The 27,898-nt window shown below is 43.2% G+C and overlaps 1 protein-coding gene across 1 annotated transcript in view; it reads left to right on the top strand.

The window, feature by feature from the left end:
- The first annotated feature begins 281 nt into the window (after positions 1-281).
- Positions 282-27,898, top strand: part of LOC306779598 (uncharacterized protein) — a 47,967-nt gene continuing 20,350 nt past the window's right edge. The window contains exons 1-8 of the mRNA XM_079271563.1: positions 282-349; positions 3,319-3,414; positions 7,483-7,620; positions 9,311-9,512; positions 10,923-11,061; positions 23,198-23,298; positions 27,370-27,491; positions 27,654-27,712. Coding sequence (XP_079127689.1) covers positions 3,319-3,414; positions 7,483-7,620; positions 9,311-9,512; positions 10,923-11,061; positions 23,198-23,298; positions 27,370-27,491; positions 27,654-27,712 — 857 coding nt within the window. The 5' untranslated portion in view covers positions 282-349. The remainder of the gene's footprint in view (positions 350-3,318; positions 3,415-7,482; positions 7,621-9,310; positions 9,513-10,922; positions 11,062-23,197; positions 23,299-27,369; positions 27,492-27,653; positions 27,713-27,898) is intronic.

Raw genomic sequence — 27,898 nt, forward strand, 5'->3', positions numbered from 1 at the left:
GTTGAAGTAAACTTTTTAAGGACTGTCTCTAAATGATGCATTTTTGCAAAAGTGGCTGAAGATTCAAACCAGTTGTACAAGCATGCTAACACAGCAGTGATTCTGGCGAAATTCTGCTGTGTGTACTGGACTGTATTTTTGACACCGTCTCCACAATATTGTTGGACTGGGCAGGAAGTCAGTTACACGACTCCACAAAGATATGAAATGAATCCCATTGCCAAGGCTAACAACAGTATAACTGCTCTTTTTAGCCCCGCCTCCTCCCTCTCCTCCACCTAGAGAGAGAAGAAAAAACCGTCTGAAGGGAACACGTTGTGGACAATGTGAGATCAAGACTGCAGGACTCGTAAGCATAAACACACACAGGAGACACTGTATGATGACATTTGGTTGTATTGTTTTTAAAAAAGAGGTTTGTGTGGTGAGAATGTGGCATAACCTATTTGCCAATTTGTGTTTATGAGTGAAGGTTTTTCAGCATTCTTTTTGTTTACATTTAAACCAATATTTACCTGTGAATGATGTCATGTTATCGTAAATTGTGAAGCACTTTGTTCATGAATTAGTGGTATAAGAGCCATAAAAAGCACAGCTGTGCGGAATAACAGCTGTTTAGCTGCTATTGGAGAACCTCACCAATGTGACACAATCGGTGACATTGCAATTCTTTGCGGTTCTTCTTATTGACGAGCTTAACGAGTAGTGGAGCAGGCACAGGCATTGATACGCAAACAGATGTTTAAGGCATTTCTACAGAACTTTATGTGTTAAATCTATCTCTGGGGGTGGAAATTCCACGATGATTGAGATTCATAAAACAGATTCATGAAGCTATATAAGTCTGCCAACTTAATGTGGATGCATATTTCTGCATTTTTCCGTACAGAGTTTCAGTCATGAATCCACAGAGTTGTATCCGTCTCTGCAGTAGGAGTCACATAACTTGACTTACACTTATAGCTGCAATTCGGAAACTCTCATTCTCTCTCTCTCTCGCTCCCTCTCTCTCTCTCTCGCCCTCTCTCTCTCTCTTCCTGTCCATCACTCTCCATCTGTCCATTTGTTTCTAGTGCTGTACTGTCCCCTCTGCCCTCTGTGTCTTTCTATATTTCAGTTTTTTTCTCTTCCTCCTGCATCAGCTGTTATCTTCTCTGCTATCTCCAAATGCCTTCTGTCTCCCATCCTCCTTCCCCAGTTCTCTTTGCATCATAAGTGTGATTACCCCTCTTTCTTTCTTTCTTTCTTACTCACACACAACACATTTTTCCTCTGTCATTCTCGCTTCCACATCCCTGCCTCTCTCTCTCCCTCCCTCCCTCCCTCCCTCCCGCTGTGCCGCTGCTGTCCTGTCTGTTGGTCTGTCTGTGTGTTTGTGTTTGCACTGATAACAGTTTAGCTGGATCCATTCATCGATACCTCGAGACCTCCGAGTGCCCCATTGTTTATTCTTTGTCACTCTTCATCCACTGTTGCTCAGGAGGAGGGACCCTGGCCTGCAACTGGATGTGTGAACAATAGGGAGGGAGGGAGAGAAATGAAAAGCCATACTGTATGTGTGTTTGTGTATTTATGTCTGTGTACATCGCCATATTCTAGATCCTCAGCGACTCGCTTGAGTAATTCGGCTCCTATTTCCGACTGGGAAGCCGGCAGAGTTTAGTGTTGAATAACTGATGCATCTAAAAGACAGTGAGAGAGGGAGAGAGGGAGAGAGAGAGAGATATTGAAGGAGAGGGAGGGGCTGAATTAATTGAAGTGACAGCCAACATTTGTGTCATGAGTTATTTTAAGGAGACGACACGCATGTGGTCAAACGTAATGTGCTAATTTGCTTGATAGTGCATTTGCTTATGCTGCCGCTGAATTGTCCAATGAAGGGCCCCAAATGCCCCACAGTGATGGGCTTAATGGCAATGCTTATCGTAGTCTGGGCAAGCTGAAATGATGGCAATAATGGAAAGCGTTACGACTGTCCCCGTCATTCTGTCTGAAAACACACACACACACACACACACATGTACACACAAATACACAATCATAAACACATCTGGGCTTATTTTGAACTGTGATTCACACACTGGCACAGACTTTACTAAAATCACACGCGCACACGCGCGCACGCCTGGACATGTGCTGTATTTCAGAGTCATCCAGGCAAAAAAAAGGAGCTCATTTTGTTCTGTGTAGCAGCAGAGCGCAGTGATATGCTGCTTGCAGCCTGATGGGGATGCCTCGTCCCTTGTGAGTGGCTGTAATTTATCCTCAGGCCCGAGAAGGGAAATGAGGCCCTGCTTTATGGGACCATTAAAGGGCAATGTCACAGCTGTAGGCTTGCATGTGAACGCACCCACGCCCACACACTATAGGACTACAACGGGGAGAAGATGAGATAAACGAGTAAAATGAAAGGAGCAGGATTAATTGGTTAATCTGCTGGAAGAAAACTGCACTGTAAAACCTCTGTTTATCCACAATGACTTCATACGGAACAGTGTGTTGTTTTGTATTGCATTGTTTTGCTCAAATGACCATTCGCTAAGTCCCGCCCCCTGTTGCCACTCCGCCACGGTGTCAGAGAGAAGCGGAAAGAAGAATCTGCAATATGCTCTTGAAGAATATATCAAGGATGTCAAACTTTGTTGTCAAACGAGCCGGAGCAAAGCCACGTAGTTGTCGGACCCTGGTCAAAGCTGGCCGATGCTTTGCTATGATTGGCCGGGCTGCATTTGAGGGCGGGAAAAATACACCTGCATCTTAAATGAAGGGAAACAAACAAAATATGGCGGTTTCTTACGGTTTGTTGTTTATGAATTTTAAGAAGCCGTGGTCCATTTCTCCCTCCCCTTTCACATTTCCTCCGTTCTCATTCGCTGTCTCCTCCTGGCCTTGCCTGTGCGCTCCGTCCACCTGGTCTAGACCTTTCTCCCCAACCTGCTGACGCAAGGACTTTTCCCCACTAATAAGACCGGATTCTCATAGAATGAAATGATAATGAGCTCCCTTAAGATGCACACACACACACACACACACACACACACACACACACACACACACACACACACACACACACACACACACACACACACACACACACACACACACACACACACACACACACACACACATATGGGTAGTGAAGCATATCAAAGGTCACGCACGTCAGTAACACATACCTGCCTGCTTAACTCCACCTAACCTACGTAGTTAACCTAGTTAGGTGTAGGAGCAGGGATTGTGTTGCGTGAACTTCTATGGAAAATAGGCCATTTCACACACACACACATACTGACTCCACTGTGTATCTTTGTGTTGTAGATGTGTGCTGAATGCACCGAGCACTACTGCATTGGCTGCTTTACCACATTCCACCAGAAGGGGGCACTGAAGCTCCACAGGATGATCCCTATTCAGGTGAGCGTGGTCCCACGGGCCTCAAGTCCATCTCGTCTCCTCTCTGTGACGGTCTGTTTCTCTCTGCCTATCCTCCTCTTCCACAGATACATTAATTAGGCAATATGCTGATCAATTGAATTAATCATCATGTCAAATTTGAACTATAGACAATATTAAGTGTTAAGCAGGCATTCACAGCAGTATTTGCCTGTCGCTTTGAGATTTTTAACCAACTCGTAAACATACTGTTGCCTAAGTTGACATCAAAAGCCCTAATTCGCTCCTTTAAGCAGGCTTTGCTTAAAACAACTGCTTCTCAAATGAACTCATTTTTCATATCTTTTCCTTCGCCCGGTCTCGCTGGCCAACGTGTTATCAGGTCCGCTGCCGCATATAACTGCCGTGAACCAAACGGTTGTGTTACGGTCGCCATAATCTACCGAGCTAAACTGATTGGCTGAGGTCATGCAGGTGACGAGAGAGAAAGCACCTTTTTGGAAAAGTCTCTCCTTATTCACCTCTACTGACATGTATAATGGAAGTATGAATTCTTCACTCCTGTGTTTTTGTACTTTGTTCTTATTATGTCCGGAGTTCATTTCTATGTACATTATCTGAGTTTTATGGAGTAACTCCGTGTTTCTTCTTCTTCTTTCTTCTTCTACTCTTGGACTTTTGTGCGTCTTGTTTTCTGCTAGCTGTGTGTGATTTTGCTCGCTTCTCGTCATACGATTGTTTTCTTGGGTTTCTCTTAGTTTGACCTCGAAGAACTCACAAAGAGATCGACTATTCCATGACGTGGGCTTTGTGATCTTGCATGGATATGGCGGCACAGCCTCTGATTATATGTGTGATAGTGTGTGCATTCGTGTACACGTCAGGATGTGTACCATCTACTGCAAATTTGTTTTTGTCTGATTATGCACAGAACAGCACACTATCAAGTATTATTATTATTATTATTATTATTACGTGATGCGGTATAGCTCTGCTTATGTACACGGGTCATACTCACTGATAGAGGAAAAAGAAAACGCACACATTGAAACAGCTCAGTGAAAACAACATGGCAACTCTCTATACCTCTGTATATCTCTTCAGTGTTCACCTCTGTTTCTCTCCTCACTTCACGGACTCCGGGATGCTCGGATGGCGGCTCACCCACAGTTTCGATGCATACTCTTATTCAATCACACATGCAAAACTGTGTGTTTTGGCAGGACACTAAGACGGGAGATTATACACATGCAGCTGACGCAGGCTTCTCTTTCTCCCTCTCTCTCTCCTCAGTTAATCCTGTTTCATTTGCCTTGGAAAGAACGAGGGAGGAAGGGACAGAAAGACAAAAAACGAATATTAATTTCATCAGTATGCTGTGTTGGGGTTTTTGTCTGTGCCTCATCAGCAAATGAATGTTTCCAGCCAACACACACACACACACACACACACCCACACACACACACACACACACACGCACACACACACACACACACACACACACATGATGTATCACATGATGTCATGTGATTTTTCATCACACAGCAATATTTCAAAAATCACATGAGCATACACAATTTATGATTTAAATGTTTCATTATTTTTTTTATTGTTTGGCGTCTGTTGTTGCCAACCCATCTCTCTCTCTCTGTCTCGCTCTCTCTCTCTGATGGTCACATGAGAAGCATAAAGCCTGCAATGTTATTTCCCTTTGGGAACATTTTATTTCCCTTTGTCTCCCGTAAAAATACAAAAAATATAACGCTGCTGCTTCAACTGCTGCGCAGCATCCTGGAGCTGGTCTAGCGCGGCGAGATTCACTGCCTCAAATAAAAAAAATGTTTTTGTTGCACAACTTAGATTTGATATGAATGCAGGGAGTGGGGATTTCTTTGCTCATTTGCATGATTATGGTAGCCTTGTCTGAGGTGTGTAATTAATCCAAACGCTCGGATGGGTTTGTGTCCACAGTATCAGATGCAATAATGTGGCCCACTGTATCTAGGAACTGTGGGCCTACCAAGTAATGGTAAACATTTAACACAGAATCATTCTGACATGTGTAATGTGTCCCAAGTGTCTCCTGGCAGGCGATCATTGTGTTGCAATTGGTACAAACAAAATGTTTTCTGAAGAATGAAAAAACAAGAGCTTTGAGAGAGACGGTTAAAGCCAATGCTTACTCCTACACCTTTGTGGAAGGTGGTTTCCGGCACTCTTAGATGATCTGACAAGCTCTTAGTTTGAAGCATCCTGAGGCCTTAAGTGTCCATTGATGTGCACCTGTAAGCACAGTTGGCTGGTGACCAAAGAGAGAGAAACGGAGCAAGAGAGAGATGGCTTCAGCAGTCGCACTGTTTAAAAACCTTGTGCGATGCAAAGATTTTCCATCAGAAGTTGTTACGATGAGGAAAGAAATGTCCCCGGGCTCGAGGGATTGTTTGGAGATAAAGATTTGATTCTTAAAGATTCAATGTCCACGGGCGAGTTCTCTCCCACGAGGCGCTGAACAAACTAATTCAACACAGGGATAGAGTATCATTGAATGAACTATACGCTCCGCTTTCATCACCGAAGAAACCGGAGATATTTCAAACCGATAGCGAGTCTCTTGGCTTTGCCAGATTGGGGCGTCTACATCCATCCGCAACGACATTAGGACCAGATGCAGAATACATCGCAGGCGTAAACAAAGAGCTCACCCACCAGGAGACGGCCGAACACACGACTGTGCTTCTGTCCTGCAGGAGAAAGAGTCTGGTGCAATATGATCTCATGCTAACGTAGTTACAGTGGTGCATCTTAGACGGTTATCACACCCACGCAGGTAAAGGTTTCATGGGTGAAACAACCAAGGGTCACCACAAAGGTCCCTGGACCGAAGGGGCTCATAAGACCAATTTTGATTGTGTTCCTTGGATTGAATTGAGCCGATAAAGTTTCTCTGTGCTCAGTAGGCTGCTTGTGTCCAGCAGAAACGGGCTAGATTTCGGCAGACAGTGTGAATCACAAAACCACAAAATGAGCAGAAGTATACTGTACGGCTTCCTCGCCGAATCCGAATGTTCGTCTTTCTCGAGCTCTCCGTGTCTCAGCTACCTCCACGATTTCCCCCCGACACATTTGTTTCTGTGTCCCCCGTCGGACACCTTCAAGGACAGGATGAAAGTCTGCAGACTGGTTAACCTCAGCAGCCCTACTGGTCCCCGGTGATTAATGGAACCCAATAATGAATTCAGCCCTGTGGAATGGAGAAAATCAATCAACACTCATTCAGCGGGCTTCCCATTTTCTCTTGTCCAGAAAGTATGGAGATATCTGATCACATTCTGTAAATGCCTTTAGTTTTTTTCCCCCCGAGGTGATTGAAAAGAAGCGGCTCGGTGTATGTGTGACGCGTTACTGGACCAAGTTTGATCCATATTGCTTTGTGGTTCAAATGTGACCAGCTTGGTCACATTGTGATGCACATTTCCAGTGTCTTTCAGGCTCTTTGTGTTTTCCTTCATATGAAATAAAAGTGCATACATTGACAAATAAAGTTGAGTTCAATTGAGTGATTCTCCGGGTTATGCCCGTAATGTAGCTATGAGCACTTAAAGTAATTACCGTAGGTTGCACCCTTCAAATAGCGTTCATGGCAGCTGCCTAGCATCATCTCGTTGCCTTCATATCGTTGGTGTAAATGCAGCAGAACTCGCTGAATCGTATGCAAATGTTTTCATTTATCGTCTACAGTGTGACGATTCTGTCGCTTTGTTGATCAGCGCCGCTGTTGATCGTCTACCGCCTCACTCTTTGTTGCTGTAACAAAATGCACAGCTCTGATAAATAACCGACCACTTTCTCATGTTATGCCGGATTATCTCTTGCTTTCATGCAATGAATGCAAACCGTTATCATCATACTTTTTCCACTTGCTTGTGATTCAGTTAATTTCCCCGCTGTTACATTTTATGTATTTAATATCAAATGTGTCATATCTCCCTCAGAAAGTGCCAGCTGCTGCCTTTTCTCTTCCTTTTTTTTTCTTCTTCCCAGCAACAACAATGTTGATTTAATCTCATACACTATGGCCTTCTTTTACAGACAGACTTACAGACCCATGTGAGCACAAGAGATGTTGTCAGCTGCTTCCAGAAACAGACTGACCCTCGCTCCTATCCCATTACCTCTACAAGTCATGCTGCGGAGAAACCTGTGCAGCTGAACCCTGATCCCAGCCAGGTACGGTGGTAATCTTATTCAGTAATACACACTTCTACGGGTCCTGAATACATGAGCAAGTGCTGAGTTAAGGTGAAAAAAATACAATTGTGTTGATATACATTGACTCGCATCCTTTAGCATATAGTACGGTCAATTGTATTGACGTTTTGATGAAACAAAAGAAGAAAGTGACAGAAAGAAATGTTGATAAAGGTGAATAATAACACGATGAGTCATTACTGTGACTGAAAGATGTTCTGGAAGGGGCAGTGGGACTTGTGTTAACACTGCTATCTGGTTATGTGTGCTTTCGTGTGCTTTGTTGTGTGAAAGTGAAGTTCGCTGTGGACAGGACCATCGGGTCGAAGCTTTAAATGTAAAAGGCACCGGGTTAAATCAGCACGTCACAAGTCAAGAATACGGATATGCAGTCCAGTGTTCTTTCTTTAACTTCTGGTCCTTTTAAGCCAAAGCTTCGATCTTCCAAGTCTGCCGTTCCTGCTGCCGTCAAATGGATTTCACAATTGATTGTTGACTTTATATTACAGAACAGTGTGGAATCCGAAATAACAAATGGTACTGGATAGATTTTTTTGTCCACACGGTTGTATTTTCAAAACCTTCAAGAAAATCCATTCAAAAAACGTTGCTTTTACCAACAATTATTTTTGAAAAGAATAGCTGTTTTTTTTCTTTTCTTCAAATGCTTATTGATCCATGAAGGAAATTTCTCTCCATTTATAGTTCACTTGCTGTGACACCACAGCAGAAACATGTCAAACAAGCCTTTGCGCTGTGTGAGTTTTACCTCCCACACCCTGTGAGTCAATTGAAAAGCCTTCAAACAAACCCTAATTGACGTTCTATCCACAGGCTGTATCTACAGGACCTGCACGGACCTTTGGACTAAAAAAAAGGGCCCCCAACAGTCGAGCTCTGGCAAAAACAGTTCGATTGACATTCCAGACTCTTTACACCACAGAGCTCAGTTGGTCTTATTCTCACAGCAGTCATTTTGGACAGTTGGGATCAGAAGATATCGAATATATATCAAACTAGTGCTCAACTGACATATTCAGAGTAGACTTCACTCAGCGACCAAGTGAGACCTAAAAGCCACCAACCTGAGAAACAAATACAACTGTCTGACGTAAAAGTTAATATGTTTAGCTGCTGACGATGGGTGTAAACAGGCTGCATAATGCAAAAGTATGAATATAGATATATGCAGAACCGCAAGCCCTTGAGCTCAGTCACACCATCCAAACATAAATGTGTGTTTATTCCAACCCACGCTACGTTTTAGAGATGGATATGTTTCCTCCGTCACTTTTTAATGGCGTCTCAACAAAGGTATCTCCGAAGTCACAGCCAAGCTTGCGTAGCTGTAAACTTTAACGACGTGCTTTTCCTCGCCCCTCGCCAGCAGAATCACCAGGCAATAGTGCTCCTGCAGCATTCAAAATCTCATTAATTGTCCCTTCCGTTATTTTGCACTCATCAACAAATGAATATTTAGTCATGCGAAAGGGAAAGTACACAGATTAGATTGCTTTTGTTGTTAGTATATCGGAAAACAAGTTTGTTTGAAGCGATAACCTTTACTAATGATATGCATATACAGGAGAGAAGCTTCTTAACCGTGTCATATTTTGGCCATTCATCACTAACGAAAGTCGAGGGATATTCAGTTTTTTTTTTGTTGCAGGTGTTGACTGGGGATCATGGAGATGAGGAAAAGTCAGAAACGATTGAAGAAGGGCAGAACATGTCTTTTCTTAAAGGAGACTACAATGAGGTGGAGTCTGTGAGATATTTCCAGGAAGCTCTGCGACAATGGAGAGGAGAGAAGAGTGACGGATCAGGAGAACCCACGAGTGAGGGTGCAATGTGGACACCCATCCAACCAGGTGGACTGCATATATACTGTACATGGTGGAAGGCAGATACAGACACACACACACAGGTTTAGGCAGAGTGAGGGACTGGGACTAGGTCAAAGTAGAAAACCCTACTTCATTAAAAGTCAAAGCTCTGCATTAAAAACATACTTTAGTTAAAGTATGAACCAAGAACTTTAGTACTTATTCTGATAAGTGCTCCCATTAAGATGTTTGACATGCCTGGTACGCTGTGTTATGGTGGTCCAAGTTGCGCTTACTCCAATGCTCTATGTACTATATAGAGTACCATATCTAATGAGTTTCCCTTTCTTTTGCATGTAAAAGCTAATTCTACCAAGTAACTATCAGATGAAATTACGAGTAAAAATGATACTACAGTGTGTCCCTCACAAACGGCAACACAGTACAGGTACCGCAAAATTGTATGTGTGGATACACAGAAATACTTTGATAAATGTGTTTATATTTCTTTCCACCTTTGCCTGTACATCCTCCTCTTCTTGGCTCTCTTCCTCTCTCCCACTCTCTCCCATTTTCACCCCCCCCCCCCCTCAGCTTCCCTGCTCCCCCTCTCTGTGCTCTGATCTGTTAAAGGCCTCAGAGAAAGTGCTTACCACTGCAGTCGGCGGGCAATCCACGGCTGTTGCATATTGAGATAATGAGAGGAGTGTTATTAGAGGGTGGCCCTGCTCCACACCACAGCACTAACTAACTCAACTGTGTGTATGCGAGTACGCGTACAAGGTCCACTGCGTCAGGCAATTTTGATGCCTTTTCCCCCAAATACTGTGTTTCTACATGCGTGCATGTGCAACATTGTGTGCGTGTCCAGGTGTGTGTGGGTGTGTGTTATTAGTGCTATGATTGCAGCTTCTGTGTGTATGTGGCTGGGTGTTTGTGCTTTTCATTAGGCCTCCTATTTTCTCTGCGTTGCTGCTTGGACAGACTCTGCTCCTCTCTGCCTTCGCTCCGCTCTGCAAATTACTGCTCGCCCCTCCAGCCCGAATTATTTCTGTCAGGCCAATGGCACCCGGGCCCAATTTAAAGGTGACACTGTGGACTGCCAAAGTGTCTGGAGCACAATCATACATTTCTCTTTTTCTTTTCGCTGTCTCTTCTTTTCTCTCGTGCACTTACTATGTTCCTGTTGTGTTGTGTACATCTTTTTCTTACTCCCAGGGGGCTCTCTCTCTTGTCTGCTTGTGTTTTGGCACTCTTGGCGTGGTGACAAGGTGTTTTCTCACTTCATGGGGGGAGGTGTTTTGAGAAAGGTGTTGAGAAGCTGGCGAGTGCTGTTTTCCTGCTTTCCTTTTTCTACCTCTTTCTGGCTCCTTTCTGTTTGGCTTTTCCTCCTCCCTCTCCCTTCCCTTATAACTCTATTTTCTGTGTGATCTCCCCTTCCCCCTATTTCTCCAGTATCTGTGTCGGTTATGGCGACCCAGGCTGACCTCTCTCCAGACAGAGGAGGGGGAGAAGAGAGGGTACCTGTCAGGGTGGAGTTCACAGAAAACAGCCTCACCTACAGGGACAGGTTGCTTCTCAAGAAGCACCGCAGGTACACAGACGGGGAGACAAATGTGCATGCACAACTGATGCTTCTAAGCCGACAAAATGGGATGATTTCTAAGTATTGTAGGAAGGATTTCTTTTATTCGAGGGTTTGAAGGTAATAAACTTACCGTTTACATGATTAGTCAGGCTAAAGGCTAAAGGCTACAATCGACAATGGCGAGTTCAGACTGTAATGTGGTTAAATACCTCATTTTAGTGCCAAAAGCAGTTTCATTGTTGACATGTTGTACAACTTGAATCAATACTGTATTTGTTCCTGTAATATTTACAACTAAAACACCCCACATACAGCATGTTACTGTGAAGCTTTGGGTGGACTCAACATAATCCAAGATTGTGATTTCAATTCAACCGTTCTGTGACATTTATCATTTTTCAAGACAGCAGCAATGCTCAGGTAAATGAGATTTGTTTCGTTTTACTTTTTTGTTTCCATTAATTTCATTTTCTACGTTTTAAAATCATGTCTACTTGTGCTTATGAACATCAGACCATTATAGCATACATGCCCAACCCTTTAAAAGGCTAATCCAGAGGTCACTCTGTGAAGACATAATGAGGTCGCTCTACAGCTGGGGACGTTGATATAACCACATGCACACACACAGCTTTCACAAGCTCTCCTTCTCACTTCACACATATCTGCTCTTTTGTTTCCATTTCCTTTACGGTGGGACACAAATACATCCACATGTGCACACACACACACACACAGTTGTGACATCACACACACCATCTCTTGCCACCACACATCTCCTCTCCCGGCGCTCTGCAGTCAGCCTCCATAAGCCACCGGTGTACAAAGCAGTTTCTCAACACTTATTGTGCCGTAGACTGCCCGAGGGCCTGGCTTCAGCAGGTCCCATTATTACAGCTCTTTATTTAAGCGGCTCCTTTTGGGCTGAGTTGCCCACTGGAGAGCGGGCCATGAGGAGAGGAGAGCAGAATGCAGTTTTAGGCCCGTTGACTGCCTGGGCCGGAATGCTCTTAGTCCCCTGCTGTAGCAGCCTTTAACTTTGCAATAGACTCGAGAGCCAATCCAGAGTGCAATAAGCCTGCAGCGGTGATGGTGGCAGAGCTTAATGGAGAGACAGAGAGACTGGCTGGCTGGCAGAAAGAAGTGGGAGGCTGAATTTTAACAAGCCTCTATAATAATAGGGGGAGGGAGGGAAGGAGGGAGTGTGGAAGACGAGGGATTTCTTTTCTCCCAGGAATAGAAGAATTTGCTAAAAGGGCTCGGCGATATTAGAGTCATACACTCTTATCACCTGGTTGGGTTTTTGGGTGGCCTACATGCCCCAGAAAGCAGGATTGTGACCAGGGGGGGGGGGGGCATCAACCTGATTTCTGAGCTGGCTGGGCATGGGTCGGCCCTTCCATCAACTGCCAGAGTCAAAGTATCTGCGATCAGGGCACTGAACCCTGAAATAGAAGTCTGCATGGGCATAGAACGGAGATCTGAACTGGCCCATATCCATGTCTGTAAGAAATTACCTGACTGCACCCGGCTTGTACTGCCAAATACAAAACCCAAACCTGGTCCAGTGGGATTTTAGTTATTTCTCAACCTTGGAAAAAGATGCTTATTTATATTTTGTATTATCACTTCAAGGTATAGGTCATCTACAAGGCATATACGTTTACTTTTGACTCATGAAAGGGCTTTCTTAATGTAAAAATAACTCATCTTGTAGCCGCCCTATTAGGCCTACACAAGATAAGACACGGTGAAAAATAGCTGCAGCCATCGAGCCATTATTAGTTTATTATACTTTATAATATAATTTATTATATAAAAGGGTTGATGATGTTTTTCCATGTCTGGAGTAAGGGCACCGCCATTATTAGTTTAAAAAAAAAGCAAATCTTTGTTATTCTTGAGCATTATTAGATGTCAGATTGCCTCTAAACAACACTTATCAACGAAAAAGTCCAGTGGATTGTTTTCTTGTTGTTTGTAAGTCACGCCCAGTACTTTTACATCTTTTCTCCAGCGAGACTGTGAATACATTATTTCTGAGCTGTTGATTTTCTCTGCCCATCAACTGTCAATAGGGTTCTGAAGTAAAAGACTAATCTGAAGCAGCTAATTAGATCTGTGCCATACGGTTACTTCGAGCCAAAGTTTTAGCTTTTAGGACAAAGAATAGAAGCTCAGCTGGTTGGAGTAATGGCCAAAATATCACCTCTAATAGATGTGGTGACTTCCGTGAAGCACTCTTGGAACATATGTCAAATTTGATTGAGCTAACCCGCTGTGCAAATATAGCAGCGATAATGGTCCTCTTAAAGGGCTCCTTGCTATCAAATCCCTCTGGCTTTAACTTCGCGTCGGCCGAAGGCATCAAACAAGGGTATTGCCATTAGTCTAAGGGACAGTTAGATAATGCCTAAACCAAAATGAAGTACTGTGTCTGATGAAGTATCATGAATAAAATTGACGAGCTGAGAAAGTACGTCCTATACGTCACTTTGCGGTGTCTCAATACTACAGTTCCATAATTTCTCTCTGAATGGCATCGTAGTTATCCTGCTCCTTTTTAGAGAGACTTATAAATAATTTGCCACTTTATTAATTACTTTAGGGAAACTCTCCTCTCGCTCTTCCTTACAGGATGCAGGCTAATTTGGTAGGTGCTCAAGGACACTTCGCCAGGGTTAGTTTTTGCCTCTGTGGATGCGTACAGCTTCCTCTCCTGCGCTCGGGCAAAAGCCTGAATGCAAACAGCCTGAGGCTAGAGGGGCTACTGCATGTAAAGTACTGTATATAAGGAGAAAAAGAGATGGATGGATGGTGTAAAGGGATGTGAGGGACAGGATTAAATACTACTGTCTGAGTACCGTACTTTCCGGACTATAGAGCGCACCGGTATATAGGCTGCACCAGCTGATTTAAAAAAAAGAAGAAGTTGTACATAGACAAGCCGCACTGGTCTATAAGCCGCAGGTGTCCCCGTTGAACAGCAAGATGCTTTTAACAGTACTAAAGTTGTCTTCTTCTATGAACATCATAACATGTTGCTAGCTTCTAAGCTAATTTTAACATTTAACATACAAAACGTTTATTTCTCTCACTCAAAAACACGCACACAAAAAAACTCGAACAAGTTTTGTAGAACTGTAAAAAAAAAAACAGTAAAAAAAAAAAAATTGTAATAAACGAGTCTGCATTTGGGTCCTTGAACACACCACATCATGGACCGGGGCAAATCCGCCCTAGAGCTTGCATTGTCGTCCTCATTGCGCTGTCCGCTTAATCTCATAGTATCCCAGCCTTTCAGAACCCATTGGTGATGATGGATTCTTTCACACTGTTCCGCGCTGTTAGGATCCACTGGCAGACTTCAGAAAAAGCTGATCTTCTCTGCTCATAGCTCTGAATAGCATTTACGGCTAACTGGCTTGGCTTCATCCATATTGGAGCGACCCTGTCAGTAACAGCTGGTAGCAGAGGGGTTGCTGGTAGCAACTGTTCTGTGTCGGGAGCTCGTAAATGTTGTGTTAGACCGGAACCGGAAGTTGCGGTTGTTGTTGTGGCGGACAAAAGCTACGGAAAAATCCGTATATAAAGCGCACCGGACTATAAGCCGACGCCTCAAAGCGTGGGGTAAAAAGTAGCGACTTATAGTCCGAAAAGTACGGTACATAAAAAAGACTGAGAAAGGATAAACCTTGCCAAGTTTGAGGATATGGAATAAGTAAGAGGAAAATATATAAGTCACTTTCCCAGTCTCACCTTATGGACAGCCTGGAGCTTCTCATGAAGTCTCTCCCGCTGGCCTTGAACTTTGACTATATTAGACCAGTGTTGTGAAAAAAAATGTGTTGTAGTTGTCTTTCACACTTAGAGCAGGTTTAAGAATGAAACAGAAGCTCTCAGAGGCGTATAGTTAAATCAAAGCAATAGATTTATTTATCAACAGAGTTATTCAGCCCAGCCATCAAAAACAAGCTTGGGTGCTAATGGATGAACTTCGCAGAGATTCACCATGAGACACGCTTAAACACATCAGCGTGAAACGTAATATAGGGGTTCCACCCCTTGCTACACATTGGCCAAAGTCAAAGATGCAGGCGTGGCACGTTTGTACGTTATGGCGCCTGGATGGAGGCCGTGGATGTCCATCCACCTTGGCCCCTCCCAGTAGGCGTTGGTTTCCATCAGTGTGAGTGAGGAGTTCCATGCGAGAGGTCCTAAGAAGGAGTGTGTGAAGAAGCCGGGCTCAGCTGGGGCGGTGGCCCTCGCTTGAATCTCACTGTCTATTGTGTCTTCCTTATCTTCTCTAAAGATGGCTGCCTGTTCCTTGTGTCGCAGTTAAATAAGTAACCTTTCACCTGCTTCTCTCTGGCCTTGCTGTGTTGTGAGCACTGTATAAGTGATTAATAGAGCTGTATATAAACTAATGGTTATTAAAACTACAAATATGCTAGTGATTAATTAAACTGTATATAAGTCAATTGCTACTTAAAGCTGCATATTAACTAGCTGTTAATTAAGCTGTATATAAGCTAATTGCTGATTAAAGCTGTATATAAGCTAATTTTCTCAACAAATCCCTCTCTTGACGTCTGAAGGACGTCACTTTCTTTACTTTCCTGCCCTGTTCACACGCTGGTGTCTTCCTCTGCCTCTCCTGACCCTACCAGGCTGTTCTGCTCTTCCCATACTGGGTAAGCTCCATAAGGAGGGGGTGGTAATGGTTCCTTGGAGAGGGCAGTGGTGATAGGACGGCCAACCAAAGAACGAATACAGGGTATTATACAACATCCACATGAGACCAGTATTGCAATGAACACACCCACTGACACTGCTATTGACAAGATCAGGTGCTTCCATTTTCCAAACATGTTTTCCATCCAATCTCCAAATGGATTATTCACACCTGATGCTTCCTGCATTTCTTTTGACAGTGCCTTCAGACTATTCAGTGCTTTTGTGACTGAACCGTCCGGCGCAGTATTGTTGGGGATGTTAGTGCAACACAGATCTCCAAACATTGAGCAAAAGCTCCAAAGCCATTTTGTTTTGCATAGAAATCAAAGAAGTGGGGCCGGCTGCTCAGCCAGACCCTCTATTGCATCCCTAGTATGATTAGCCAAACGAAGAACATTGTAATGCACATAATTGATACGATCAACATTTTTATTCACAGTTATCCATGGAATAATACTTGCGATACTCTCAAAACCTACTGCAATTTGATATACCAATTTGTATTGATTAGGCACTCCTCTGGTTCACTCTGATTGTATCTATGTAGGTTGGACCTTTGTCCAGACTGAACTATCCTACTGCAGTTGCTCTTTTAGCTAAGATATGTCTGCGTCTGCGTTGGGTCAGGTTTTGTACTTTAAATATGGATGCCAGAGTTGTGCAATTTAGTGGAGTAGCCATTTTAGTCATATTTGTCATGCATGCGTATCCTGTTGGGTCAGATTCAGGATATAGTGGTGCTGGTTCGGTGAACCTAGCTGGTCTAGCTGCAGCACAAGCTATACAGCCACCCATTTTGTTTTTATAGCATTATCAACAATTCAATTTAACCAAACATTGTCGTTTCCATGTCCTGTAGCTAATTGGATCACCTGTTGGTGGTTGCTGAAAAGTCAAATTACAAATTACAAAACAAATTATGCATTTTGCGTCAGATTACCTCGGACCTCTGCTAGAGGTCTGGACGGCTCAGATGCTGGGGCACAGTGTGACAGGTGGTGCCAAGGTGCTCCTGCTTTACCTATGACTTGGACCGAGTGTGAAGTAACCTCCTTCACTTCGTACGGCCCTGTCCACCTGGGGTCAGTCCACTTTTCTTATGAACTTTGACCCTGACCCAGTCACCCTCTCGGATGAGATTTTTACCTTTTCCTGGTCAGCTGCACTGGTTCGCTGGACCTGTTTGGAGAGAGCCTCCGTGAGAATGATTAATGCAGTCACATATGCCTTCATTTCAACTTGCTGCACATCTATGTATATGTACATCTATGTATCTATGTATATCTATGTATATGACTACCGTCTCCTGGAGGACCAGGCATTTGCCTCCTTGTCATTAACTCATGTGGTGAAAGATGCGTCTTATTTCCTTGTGCGCTCCTCACTGCCATTAGAGCTAATGGTAAAATTTCAACCCATGTCAGCTTTGATGCTACACATGTCTTCGCTATTTTTGATTTTAGCGTCTGATTTGCCCTCTCTACCAGTCCTTGTGACTGTGAATGATACACTGATCCATATCTACTTCCTGCAAATGCTTATTACTGAAATGTGAACCATTATCGGAGTATCAGCTCTGTCTGCAGCCACTTCATTACTGTCTGTGCGTCTTCTCTTTTAGTTGGGATTGCCTCCACCCACTTTGAGAATCTGTCCACCATTACCAAGATGAGTAAAGTCCATGCTGATGTCTTGGAAGCAGGCTGATGGTACAGGATAAGAGCCCATAGGTGTTTTGTACGGTTTCTTCACATTGTGATCCCCACAGGTGGTGCATTCGTCGCAGAAGAGGCACAGTGCTTGCATTCTTTGCAATGTTCCTTTCTTTCCTTCGTGCGTGCCTCTGATATCAGTGAGACACACAATTCTGCTGGTGCTACCACTTTGCCATCATGGGATCTACAAAGTCCACTTTCTCCTTCTGTTGCTCCTTTCCTTTGCCATTCAGACCATTCGTATGGTCCAGCCTTCTTCTGTATGTCAATCAGTGTTTCTTCAGTGATTTCTGGCTCTTGTATAGCTGTTTTCAGAACCATCTGTTTTGGTCTGTATCCTCTTCTTCTTTAGCCGCTTCATCTGCCATGTCGTTTCCTGCAGCTATTCTGGTCCTTGTTGTAGTGATGACGCCATATTGATTCCTCCTGTTTCATAGACAATATGTGCTTTTGTGCATTCTTTTGAATTTTCGATTTTCTTGCAGCTCCGAATGTGAATTTCTTTGCTTAGGAGGATTCTTTGATGCAGCTCCTTCTCTTTTCGATTTTCTTGCAGCTCCAAACGTGAATTTTTCTTAGGAGGATTCTTTGATGAGTCTCTTTCTCCCCCTTTTTTCTGATACAAAACTGCATTAACATCCCTCTTTTTGTTCAGAAACATCTCGGTGGAAAAGGGAATGAATAGTCAATTCTTGAAGTGCCGATGCATGTGACAGAGTCTACGTGAGAATGGTGAACACATCTTCTGTTTCTTGTGTTCAAACTAAAGGGGCTGAGGTGTTTCATGATGGAGGATGCTTTGTCTGTGGGCCGTGGGCTGTGGGTTGTAACTGGATATGACGCAGGTATTGTGGCTAATAGTTGCAGCAGTGTCTCTGTTGTTGCCAGGTATGTGAAAGATATTGCTGTTCAGCGTGATTCTGGCTTCTTGGATGCTGATTGCCTGTCTCTCTCTGATAATTTCCTCTTCTTCCACGTGGTGAGCCTTGTTGTTGTTGACCACGCGTGCGGCAGTCTCGTGAATAGTGACCAGGTTTTCCACAGTTGTAGCAGTAGAAAGTTCGTCCGTGCTGTTTCTTTTTCTTTTTAGCAGGCTTTGGGGCCACGTCAAGCTTTGCCAGCTGTATTGACACTTTTAGTGCTTCGAGCTCCATATCTGTTCTTTCCACAGCAGCTCTGTATTCATCATAAGTGTGTTCTTCGCTTATTTGTTGCAGATTCTCTTCAGTGAGAGGACAGTTCAGCAGTTCTCCATCCCAAATGTCTTTATCTTTCCATCTCTTTATCATTCTTTTGTACGCTTGTTGTTCCACCGGCCAATGTTTGATTCTTCCATTCATCCTGCTCTGATCCTGGACATCATTCTCCAAGTTGCACAGACAAGAGGTGTATTTCGCAGCCATGACGTCTCTCTCTGCAACAATCAATAAAAAGTCTGAAATCAGTATTCCCAAATGTCCACATGATGGAGCCAAAGCTCCTATCCACTGTTCCTGTTGCAGTTCTTGGAGTGGCCACAGTTTTTTCTTCCCAGGTTGTGAAGTGCCAGCAGAGGGAGCCAAACCTCCTCTCATGCCTTCAATTGACATGTTTGCTCTCTGAATTCACACTGGCCCTCGTTCACAACCTTGCTTTCTCTGGAATGTGTGTGTGTGAAATGATGATCTATTTTATTATTAACACTTAGGGTGAAGAAGACGAAAACAGTAATGTTCTAAACATATTTCGAAGTCTCTGTGTGGATAGATAAGCAGAACACTCTGTTCCTGCGTTAAGATGGCAGTTTTCTGCCCTAATCTGATGGGTTTTTTTTAGCGAGCAGATACTTTCAGGGTCACTGATCTTTATTCTGTTGTACGAAAGGATGACGGAGTGCTCCTCTCGGCGTTTTAAACCTTCATACAGTGACCTCACAACTCCGCAATATAAGCATTACAAGTATAACGCATATTATTTAACAGTGTATGAATATATATTATTTACAAATCTGCCTATATATCCCTGCTAGGTGTGAAATGCTATGTTTTAATTACACATGCAATGGATGTAACTTAATGTTTTATAAGGCCTCTAGTGTGCACCAAGCCCCCACCTTTTTAATTGTCTTCTCTCTGTCCTTGCAGCGGACACAATCTAAGGCCGCACTGTTCTTTCTTATCAGGAAAGCTTTTTCCTCCCTTATTTTCCCACCAGCGTTTGTCTGACTAAATGAATGGATGCTTTGTTACAGCATTTAACCTTGTACATTCCTAATTTTTAGCGACTGTCTGGCTGGAAGAATAGAAGCTGTGTATCGGCTTTAAAACTATTTTTTATTTTTATTGCATGAGTGACTGCTGTGTTTCCGCATTACACTTTGCTAACAGTTCCTGGGGAACCCATTTTTCCAATAAATTTAACTACGCCAGTAAAACTGACACTTATATTAACCCTCAGCTGTCTCTCAGCATATTCTAGTGATTTATGTGTGTGTGTGAGTGCAACGTCTGTGTCTAATGCGTGTTTTTTCTGCTCTAGACACCAAACTTTGAAACAACGCACGAACATTCAGCCACAAATCAACTCGGCTTCAGCTCTCAGCTCTCAGCTCTCTCTCTCTCATATTTACGCTTCAAACATTCACTTTCATTCAAACAAAATTGCAACACACTGCCATTTTTGAAATGCGCAGAGATCACCAATGCGGTAAAGGAATATCTTTTAGAAATACAGTCAAACAAATAAACAAAAGTTAAAACGTACAGCTCAGCATTAGCTCTCTGTAGGCAACTAATAAACACAGTTAAAACATGCTCTTGTGTCTCTGAAGGCAAAGCATAAACACAAGCTCAAAACGTACACTGCCATTCTCTGAAGTAAAATCATAAACACAAATTAAAACAGGCACTGCCATTTTCTGAAGTTAAATAAGTCACAAGCGCGCTGTCTTCAAAGGAGATGGACAGCTCTTTTTCTCAAACTAAGCAAACTGCTTCTCAGCAAACAAACACAGTACGGTCTAGAAGGAAATTAATATCTTTACAAATGCAGTGAAACAATGAACACACATTAGAACATACACGGCTGTCTTTGAAGTGCGCACAAATTACAAATACAGTATACAGTCAAACAAATAAACACAAGTTAAAACGTACAGCTCAGCAAATAGTCACCCGCATTCATACTAGATAATCAAAACACACGCTGCCGTCTCTTTAAGCATAAATCAGTCACAAGCACGGAGTCACCCGCATTCATACTAGATAATCAAAACACACGCTGCCGTCTCTTTAAGCATAAATCAGTCATAAGCACGGCCTTCGGATGAGCTGACTCTTTTTCTTTCAGACACACTTTTATCAACAACGCATTTTAACAGCAATTTGTCTTTTTTCCTCAATCTCAGCAAACAGACTGTGTACCGCTGACCACTTGACCACGATACAAATGAAAAACTGCTTTTTCAGCAAACAATCAGTCAAATTATAAAGGATTCTTTCCCTCTCTTGCACACAAAAGAAAACAGCGCTATTTTACAATATCTGCTTTGGCTGGGCCGCAATCACGGCTCTTCCGCGTGGAAGTCCGCAGTGCTACCAACCACACCACCAACGCAATACATCAAACAATACAATTTAATACACTTTTAAGTAACCTAGGACTCTGCGGGTCCTTTTCGCTTTAGGTTACTTTATTACACAACGTCCGTTATCAACGACACATCAATTAACGTAAATTTTGTGCTCTCGCCCAGAAACTCCGTCGAGGATTCTCTAAGCAGAGATATCATGGTTTTCCACTAAGCGCCGCACACAAATCTAGATCCGGAGATTTGATGATCTCAATAAGGTAATTTTCTCTTGGTCCGCTATCAATGATACATCGGCTAACTTAAAACTTGTGCTCCCGTGCAGAAACTTTCTAAGAGTTACTCTAAGCAGAGTTAACTTGGTTTTTACACCACACGTAACACACTCGATGTCTTGATACGAATATTTCACGGTCAATTCTCTCAATACAATTTACCAATGACATCAATAACATATACATATATCCCCGTCATGTTATACAATTTCTTCGTAGTCCAAGACGTCTTATAATTACGTTAAAGATTACGCTTTATTTGTGGCAGGAATTTGAGCGACAGAAGAGGCGCGCGACCGCGTCTCACACTACTTCACTCTACGCTGCCACAAAAAAACATCATCTTTCGCCTTTTATCTAACGTCTTCTGCTGGACCCATTCACGCATATGTACAAAAACCCCAAATGCTGGGCTGAACAACCCTGCTGCTGTGTTTTTAATCTTTACAATACTTTTATGACTACGCAATACTTACAGTTCGGACAGTCGGATCTAATTTAGTTCATGTCTATAATACAATATGCAGACTTCAGTTAAATAGGCGTCTGCTCACCTTGAGATGTGCCGGCACAATCAGACTGTCTCCCGAACTGCAAGCTCGCTCCGATGGCAATTATCGGTTCCCAGCCTCAGGGGGAGAGATGCGCCGTTATCTGGAATCAAAAGGAGAGGTCTGTTAACATTCCAACCTGAAGCTCTGTATCATATCTATCACGTCGGGGTCACCAAATTGTTGTGAAAAAAAATGATGTTGTAGTTGTCTTTCACACTTAGAGCAGGTTTAAGAATGAAACAGAAGCTCTCAGAGGCGTATAGTTAAATCAAAGCAATAGATTTATTTATCAACAGAGTTATTCAGCCCAGCCATCAAAAACAAGCTTGGGTGCTAATGGATGAACTTCGCAGAGATTCACCATGAGACACGCTTAAACACATCAGCGTGAAACGTAATATAGGGGTTCCACCCCTTGCTACACATTGGCCAAAGTCAAAGATGCAGGCGTGGCACGTTTGTACGTTATGGCGCCTGGATGGAGGCCGTGGATGTCCATCCACCTTGGCCCCTCCCAGTAGGCGTTGGTTTCCATCAGTGTGAGTGAGGAGTTCCATGCGAGAGGTCCTAAGAAGGAGTGTGTGAAGAAGCCGGGCTCAGCTGGGGCGGTGGCCCTCGCTTGAATCTCACTGTCTATTGTGTCTTCCTTATCTTCTCTAAAGATGGCTGCCTGTTCCTTGTGTCGCAGTTAAATAAGTAACCTTTCACCTGCTTCTCTCTGGCCTTGCTGTGTTGTGAGCACTGTATAAGTGATTAATAGAGCTGTATATAAACTAATGGTTATTAAAACTACAAATATGCTAGTGATTAATTAAACTGTATATAAGTCAATTGCTACTTAAAGCTGCATATTAACTAGCTGTTAATTAAGCTGTATATAAGCTAATTGCTGATTAAAGCTGTATATAAGCTAATTTTCTCAACACCAGGAAGGAGGGAATGAAGAGAGAGTGTGTGAAGGGCTGTTTAAGTGGGGCTGCAGCAGAATGAACACAACCAGAGACTGCATATATCTATCAATGTGTCCATCTATCCATTTAACCGATTTTAGATAAAGGAGTTGAAGAAAGAATTTAACCGATTTCAGATAAAGGAGTTGAAGAAAGAATTTAACCGATTTCCGATAAAGGAGTTGAAGAAAGAGTGCATAAGACTGAAAAGAGGAAAATAAGACAATTGTTACTCATCCAATTACTTTTTGCCTGCGGTCTGGCCCACAGCGTATGGCTTCATGTTTTATTTTTGTTCATTTAGTATTTATTCATTCATTTCTATGTGGTTTTTTGTTTCTAGAACACCAGTCGAAACATATCGTCCATTGTTGGCCTTTGGTACAGATTTAAAATCAATGCCTAAAGCAAACACTGGGGAGGAGACTGCAAGCAGCCTAACAGGTAATACACACACACACACACACACACACACACACATACCTGCACACCTTTCTGCTGTACATACCCAAACAGGCTGTTAGACCAAACAAAGAAACGGCTACGGACAGAGTAGTTTGACAGATCACCTGCACACACACATACAAAAAGTAAAAAACCTCTCCCTCTCAGCGGGTCAGACGTATCAGTGCCTGCCCATCCAGCCGTGGCGGTGTGATGGGTAATCACTGGCTGTGATTGTGTGGGCAGAGGGCCGTTAGAGGCGGCTCATGCCTGACAGGTTGCACTCTGCCTGGAAAAGAAGTGGGGCAGGGAGAGGGGCTGGGGGAGTTTGGCCTGTAGTCTGAAGCTCGGGGCCCGGAGCTCATCAGTCAGGGGATGGCCCGGGATTTCAGGCCCCCAGCCGAAGCTGTCGGGAGATGGATAGACCGCGGTTATCTCTCCCCTTCGAAACCTGTGGACCCCGGGGCTGCCAACTGCCTCGCATCACATCAATCAAGATTTACTTCAATCTCAACCTTGTTAGGATCGGCAAGTCCTGGCTTGACCCCTTCCACATAGCTGTCGATGTCAAATAGATGTTATTTCTTTCAGAATCTTGGAGGTTAAGATGGTTTCCTGTGCTCCCCATATAAATGTTTGATATGACAAGGCAACCACCCAAATTTGACACAGTAAAGCTGAGAGTTTTTACGAATATTTCCTCGTAACTGAGGTCTCCTGAAAGTACTGAAGTGCATCCAGCTAAAATGGAAGGATTCTTTTTGTATGTCTGTCCTTTTTTGTGAGCTCTTGAAATCTGTGGGGCGTATTTATCATGAGTGCGTTATGTGTAGTGTATTGAGAGGTGACCCTTTTTATCTGTTACACCGCTGAACGGCATGCGGGGGGTTACATCTCGCTCTCCATTGCTAGTTACATTATTAACTGTTACACCGTCAAACAGCACGCTGGGTACAGCTCTCAGGCCGTCAATATTCTTTACAGCTTTTGCCCAGAAATGCTGGAATGCTCCAATGGTATGCTCCAACACTACTCGGGGATGCAACCGTGTCATGTAAAGTTGTTTGGACGAGCGGCAATACCGGAGGCCAAACAGTCGACCCGTTCCCAACAGGCACTGGTATTATGAATTAACAATATCTCTTGGAGCTCTTCACTGTGCCAGATCTAATAAATCAGAGATGCAGTCTTAAAAGTAACACCATACAGCTTGAAAACAGCTCCTGTCTCCTAAGTATTACAACTCTTATAGATGGGCAGCTTTGTACTTTTCTCACTTCTTGTACTCCATGCGCCAGCATCTTTGATAATGCCGGCCATCCAACCGTAGGTTGCCTTCTTCTCCATCCCATTCCAGACATAATAATCACTCTCTCTCTCTCTGGCTGATGCTTCAAAGAAGTTTTCAGCTCCCACACTGACCGAGGACAAAACATTTGCTTTGATGGACTTGATTACGCAGCACTGACTACGTTGACATGCATACTCACATTCTACTATTATTCTAAATATGACAATATTCCGAAATTCGATATCTGTCATGTAAAAACAGCATAATGGATATCAACAGGTTTTTGGATATGCGTAAATATCGCAATGCCGACCTTTTCAAGAAAGTGGCTGAACAAGTTTATACAACAGGTGACATGACTCTGAGTATGCACGGCTGCATGTAAACCGGAATGTTAGAGGAATAATAATGTGCATTAGCAAACAGCTCAGTAGGATTAGTGTCTTTTTTCGGGGGTGAGGGCAAAAAAGGGAATATTTTGTGCATGTAAATGTAGTCAATGAACTTGTGAATTTCTTGTTTTTCACCTGACACACAAAAACACATGAAATTCAAGAACAACCTCTAGATGATTTATACCACTTAGGGGACCAGACTGTTTCTGTCAGATCTTGGTCTTGGAGTCTGGAGGGTGAAGTTCAGTCAGAGTCATTGAGGAGTCATTGAGGATTTGACCATTTCCTGCAAGTGGTTTTATGGTTATAATTAGTAGAAAATGCTCCTCAAAGGAGGGTTTCTCAACCTTCTCTATTCCAAGACCCAGTTTTCTTAGTTGCAGAATTCGTATTAACACAAAATGAATCCAGAAGTTAATTTGTTATGTACACTTTTCTCACACATTTTAAAAGGGCATGGAGGGTTGTATCAAAAGATATATCAAACAAATATAAGTATACCAGTCTTGGAAATCTTCCTTCAGCCAAGGTTGGGTTGTTTGTCCCTAAAGCAACATTTTAAACACATACACACACACACACACACACACACACACACACACACACACACACACACACACACACACACACACACACACACACACACACACACACACACACACACACACACATATAGGGCTGGGTATTGTTTAAAAACTTGTGATACTAATACCAATAGAGTACTTCATGCAATACCCATCATGCTAATGGAAGCTGTGTGTGTCCCACTGGCTGATCACAGCGACGCCGTCCCCCTGACCCGCGCTGGAGAGACCGTGTCGTCGTCATGCATTTCACTTCTCTGCTCACAGTTTAATAATTAATACTCCATTGGTTCAGCAATATGCAGATGTGAGGAAGACATCAGTGTCTCAGGGAAATGTAGAGCTGTTCAGTGGCTGATAAACTATTCCTTCCACCTGCTTCAAACTTTTCCAACGCATGCCGATTACAACAGGTAGCAGAGTTTCCCCTCCTCTCCTCTCTTTTGAATATCAAAGAGTGGGCTACGTGTTCGTCTATGAATTATTAAAGACTGTTTTTCCGGCATCATGTGGGACCTCTCCCTTGTTTTAGGTTCTCATTTTCCCAAGCTGTCAGACCCATGTGGGGATGCTATCAAAGGATTGTTAGCTTGAGAGAGGGAGATAGGGAGGTGGCACAGACAGAGGTAAAACAACGATGGAAAGACACAGACTGAAAGAAATGAAGGGGATTTCAACACAGTGTGTTGATATTTTTATTGGCAAGAAGAAATGTCTCTAAAGTATCTTAAATAATACTTTCAATATTCAATATGTCTTATGTGCCTATCAAGGTAAGAGGAAGCATCCTTATGATGCAAATTCAATAAATGAACTACAGGAATGTACTGTTTTAGTTCAGTTTAGTTTGTCATATGTTTGTTGTGTTCCAAATGGACTACAACTGCATTAAGTTGTGCATCCTTGGATCTCCACATACAGTATGTATTGCTGCTTAAATAGCCACGTGAGCTGAAATTATCCGCAGACATTTGTTCAATATCTATGTATACGTGCACACAGATTACCACGTGTCATCAGAAGGGAAACTGCTGTTCATTCCCTGCTGTGTCAGCAACATCTTTCAACTGAAACGAATGATAAATTAGACCCAAGCGTGCAGCTCTGACCCCCGACCTCTTACTCCTAGAGGAGGAGGATGTAGGAGAAGGACATGTCCCTGTTGGTATCAGGGGTCCAGGCTTCTTCACAGGTAGAAAAGTGCTGAGCGGTACTGGAAACAAGCGCCCGGGTCAACACTCCGATGCTCATGTTTGTCTTTTTATGTTGTTACGATTTTTGGACTTGGTTTACGCCACTGTAAACAATCCCATGAACCAGCTCTAATTGCTGGGCACATTTTTTTAATCAAAAGTGACAGTGGAGTGCCTCTCTGAAAGTTGAGGTGATTTTAACCTTCAGCGCTGCCAAAGCATAGCAGCAGCTTGATAGATAAGTTGGCCGGATGCCGAAAGCTGACAGTCGACCCGAGGGTCGGACAGAATGCTGAGGGGTTAGATTTGGCCTGTGATTGATACAGTGGCCGGTGTGCATGTGAAATGATAAATGCTCATGTCAATGCAAACTCTGAAGGATTCCTTGAATCCACCATAATTTCAGCATTAAAGAACAAATAAATGCATGCGTTATAGAATTATTTAGTTCCTGTTTCTTCTCACAATAGCGGAAAAAAAGAAGATAATTCTGAAAAAACATGGCAGCAGCCACGAAAAACAAACAACTGCTCTGAATTCCTCACGTTGAGGCACATTACACAACTCTCTCTCTCCCTGTTGATTTTTGTGTTTGTGTGCGTTTACAGCTCAGGAGGAGGATTTCCGTCACTACTGTGCATCATTGTTTGCCGTCCCGGTCAGCAGGGGCACGACTGAGCCTCAGATTACCACACCTGAGTCGTGCCTTGTCATAGAAGTCCTGGATGAGGTGAGAATGACTGAAGCATTTTATTTTAACACACTGTGAATCTACACGGGGCAAATGGGGGAGTAGAATGCTTCACTGGCTCCAGCATGTTATTTCTTTCGATTTCTTTCTCTCCGTCTCATTTGTATGTGTGACAACACTGTTCTCTTTTGTTCTCCACAGAGGGACAGAGACATAACTGGAGTTGTTGTTGCTGAACGAAGGACGGACAACAACAGAAAGTGAGCCTAATTTAGTAAAAAGTATTTGTTGTGACATTCAGGTGCTTACCACATTCACAGGGCCCCGTGTGAAAAAGCTCAACAGTCTACGTCTGTCAAATACTGACTGTAAGAGAGAACAAGGCTTTTCATCTACAGACAAGGGAATCAGGTGAACACTTGATTTAATTCACTTTCTGCTTCCTT

This window comes from Melanostigma gelatinosum (genome assembly GCF_949748355.1).
Source record: "Melanostigma gelatinosum genome assembly, chromosome: 7".
NCBI classification, from domain to species: domain Eukaryota; kingdom Metazoa; phylum Chordata; class Actinopteri; order Perciformes; family Zoarcidae; genus Melanostigma; species Melanostigma gelatinosum.